Source organism: Artemia franciscana, unplaced genomic scaffold, assembly GCF_032884065.1.
Source record: "Artemia franciscana unplaced genomic scaffold, ASM3288406v1 PGA_scaffold_74, whole genome shotgun sequence".
Taxonomy (NCBI): Eukaryota; Metazoa; Arthropoda; class Branchiopoda; order Anostraca; family Artemiidae; genus Artemia; species Artemia franciscana.
The window spans coordinates 306,863-310,686 of NW_027062709.1; the positions used below are offsets into that span (position 1 = coordinate 306,863).

Below are 3,824 nucleotides of genomic sequence, written 5' to 3' on the forward strand. Positions count from 1 at the left end.
TTTAGCTTAGTTTTTACTTTCATTTGAAAACTGAAAACTTTTTTTTCACGACTGAATAAGGACACCGACCGGTGTCCCAGTCTGTAATTTCTCTTTGAGTGTCCCGGTCGTCATTTATATTCCCTGTGTCGATTTATATTCCCTGTGTCCCGGTGTGCCGGTGGAAGCCTTATATACTTAAATCTTGCGAATATCAACATTCTTCGCTGTCCCATTGTCTGTGCATATAAATAGATTGTCAGGTTTACCGACCCTTGAACATGCAACTTATAATTGTCCATGGGAAAAAAAAATCCGTATTCAGATCTATACTTCGTTATTCTAATGATTGCCCTTTTACATTCCCTGTGTCCCGGTCGTCATTTATGTATCCCCCCTGTGCCGCCCCCGGCGTCCCCGTTTTAGTTGTGTCCCTGTGTCCCGGTCGTTATTTGTGTCCCGGTGTCCCAGTCTGTAATTTCTCTTTGAATGTCCCGGTCGTCATTTATATCCCCTGTGTACCGGTGTCCCGGTCTTCATTTGTGTCCCGTTGTCCCGATCTGTAATTTCGTCAGTCGACAAACATGACGTCAGTCGACAAACAACTTCATGACGGAATAATGCTCAATCCTCATAATGACGTCAGTCGACAAACATGACGTCAGTCGACACACAAACATGACGTCAGTAGACAGACAGACAAACAACTTATTTTTATATATATAGATGTATATATATATATATATATATATATATATATATATATATATATATATATATATATATATATATATATATATATATATATATATATATATATATATATGCTTTCTCTTTTGTATCTCAATTTTACGCACAGAGTGTTTAAGGGTAATTATCAGACAACTATAGCCGGACAACTATAGACAACTCAATACCGGTAAAAATTTACCCCGGATAATTACCCTTAAACACTCTGTGCGTAAAATTGAGATACAAAAGAGAAAGCAATATATATATATATATATATATATATATATATATATATATATATATATATATATATATATATATATATATATATATATATACTGAAGCTAAGACATTGATGTCTGGCCGCCGGCGTCAGTGTTTGCAAGATAACTTAGTGATTATAAGTACCCAGACGCCGCGTCGCCTTGGGCTTACAGGTTACACATTCTGTTTGTACTTCAGTTTGGACTCAGTTTTGTCTTCGTTGTGACATGTGTATTTACTGTGTAATTTTCAGTTGGTGTTTTTAATTATTACGTTAAAGTTCAACTACATTTTGTTTAATTATTTAACCATCTTGGATAAATGGCTAATTAAAATTCCAACTAGTAAGTATGCCACGCCGTCACAACCAAGTTGCAGTGCTTCAAATCCGACTTCTAGCAAAACAAAAAAAAGAAAATATGACGAATCATATTTGCAGTATGGCTTCACTTGCTCTTCTCACAACAATAAAGAAGAACCAGTGTGCTTAATTTGCAAATAAGTTTTGGCTGCAGAAAGCATGAAACCGTCAAAACTGCAACGACATTTGAATACTGAACATGCAACGTTATCAAAAAAGCCAATGGAATATCTTGAGCGTCTTTTGCAAACATCAAATAAAGAAAAGAACACTTTGGAGAAGTATGTTACTTTGAATAATAAATATCTATTGGCATCGTATGAAGTTTCGTATTTGATAGCAAAAACGAAAAAGCCTTTTACTATTGGAGAGCAACTTTTACTACCCGCAGCTATAAGAATGTCTGAAATTGTTCATGGAAAACAGTATGCTGCTGAAATTAGTAGAATTCCATTATCAAATGACACTGTGTCCAAAAGAATTTCAGACATTAGCAATGATCAATTTCAACAGCTTCTTATGAGAATTAAGGACAGCTCAAAGTTTGCAATACAACTGGACGAATCGACAGACATTTCAAAAATGGCAGAGTTGTTACTTTTTGTAAGATATATTTATGAGGGAAGAATTCATGAAGATATACTGTTTTGTCGTCCTCTGGAAGGTCATATTCGTGGAAAAGATATATATATAAAAGTAAATGAGTTTTTTAAAAAAGAAGGATTAAATTGGAAAAATTGTGTTGGTGTGTGCACGGACGGTGCTGCAGCAATTACCGGACAAGATCTTGGCTTTACAGCATTTGTTAAAGCTGGAAATGATCATATTACATTTACACATTGTATGATTCACCGAGAGGCACTTGTTGTTAAAAAAATTGCACCAGAATTAAACACTGTGTTTTTTGATGCAGTCAAAATCATTAATTTTATTAAAAGTCGAGCACTTAATAGTCGATTGTTTAAAAATTTGTGCATTGATATGGATTCGGATTATACAAGTTTATTGCTACATGCTGAAGTTAGGTGGCTATCAAGAGGTCGAAGTTTGAAACGATTATTAACTTTAAAAGATAAAGTTCTTATATTTCTAACAGAGCAAAATTCTAATTTGGCCGATTATTTTCACGATAATTTATGGCTTCTCAAGCTATGCTGTTTGGCAGATATTTTTGATAAAATCAATGATATGAATTTATAAATGCAGGGAGTCTGCATTAATATGTTTATGTTAAAAAAAAAAAACTTGAGGCCTTTGTTAAAAAAAAATTCTTATATGGAAGAACAGAGTGGAAAGTGGATCGCTCGAAATGTTTCCATTTACTGACGAGTATATAATTAGTAACAATATTTCAAAAAAGATACTAATATAACAAAAATTATAGTTAATCATTTGAAGGAAATGGAAGTTTACATGCATAGGTATTTTCCCAATGATATCGATACACAACAATGGATTTGCAATCCATTTTCAGTTGAAATGGAAGAAATTAATTTTTAAACTTAAAAGCACAAGAAGAATTTGCCGAATTAACAAGTGATACTACCTTGCGACTCAGATTTTCTCAAGTGCCTGTGCATGAATTTTGGATAGAAATCAAATCAGAATATCCCCTACTATCGGATATGACAGTGAACAAATTACTGCCATTTTGCACAACATATTTATGTGAATCAGCCTTTTCCACATTAACTTACATAAAATCAAAATACCGTTCAACTTTAATAAACGTTGAAAATATATTACGATCTGCACTAACTCAAATTGAGCCTAGATTTAATTATTTGTGTGAAAATAAACAATCGGATCCGTCACATTAATATTTTTTTATGTTAATAATATGTTTTTATTAAAAAATTGTAACAAAGTTTATTTTTTCTATTGAATATACAGATATAGTTTTATGTCATTCTATTCATTGTGTTTTATTACGTTCAACGTTTCCCGTCAACGTTTCCAATTACATATATGTGAAATGAATGGGCACGTATTCTTTAATCCTTATTTTATTTACATTGTAAAATAGTGCGAAATTACATCTACATCTACGGTTAATATATATTTCATTATATGGAGGAGGGGGTTGTTTAAAATTTCCTAAGCTTGAAGGGGGTCGCTATATAAAAATGTTTAAGAAGCCCTGGTCTAGAGGATATTTTTGTGGAAAAGGAGGGTTTCAACGTGGAGGTATGATTTCTCGGCATTATTAAAAAATTATAAGAAATTATATTTAAAATATTTTTTTACTGAAAGTGAAAGTTTCCTTACTGAAAGTAAGGAACAACATTAAAACTTAAAAGTATCAGAAATTCTGCGTTTATGCAGTGGATTGACCCCTCCTCAACACAACGCTCTTGAAGCTTAAGTACTCTAGTATTTTAAAAAAAAGCTTTTTATTGCTCTAATTAAACGGCCCTTGTGCGTCAGGAATCATTCTTAAAGAATAGAGACAAAATTCAAACTTTAGTGTAAAGAGTGAGGTGGTGAG

General features: G+C 32.8%; 1 protein-coding gene across 1 annotated transcript; it reads left to right on the forward strand.

The window, feature by feature from the left end:
• The first annotated feature begins 1,495 nt into the window (after window positions 1-1,495).
• LOC136042167 (zinc finger MYM-type protein 6-like) lies at window positions 1,496-2,536 on the forward strand. Its single transcript, XM_065727093.1, has one exon. The coding sequence runs from the start codon at window positions 1,496-1,498 to the stop codon at window positions 2,534-2,536; it is 1,041 nt and encodes a 346-aa protein (XP_065583165.1).
• The last annotated feature ends 1,288 nt before the right edge of the window (window positions 2,537-3,824 follow it).

What these genes read in the sequence shown, in the direction of transcription:
- LOC136042167 (XM_065727093.1), top strand. Translation starts at nt 1,496, where the DNA reads ATGAAACCGTCAAAACTGCAACGACATTTGAATACTGAACATGCAACG.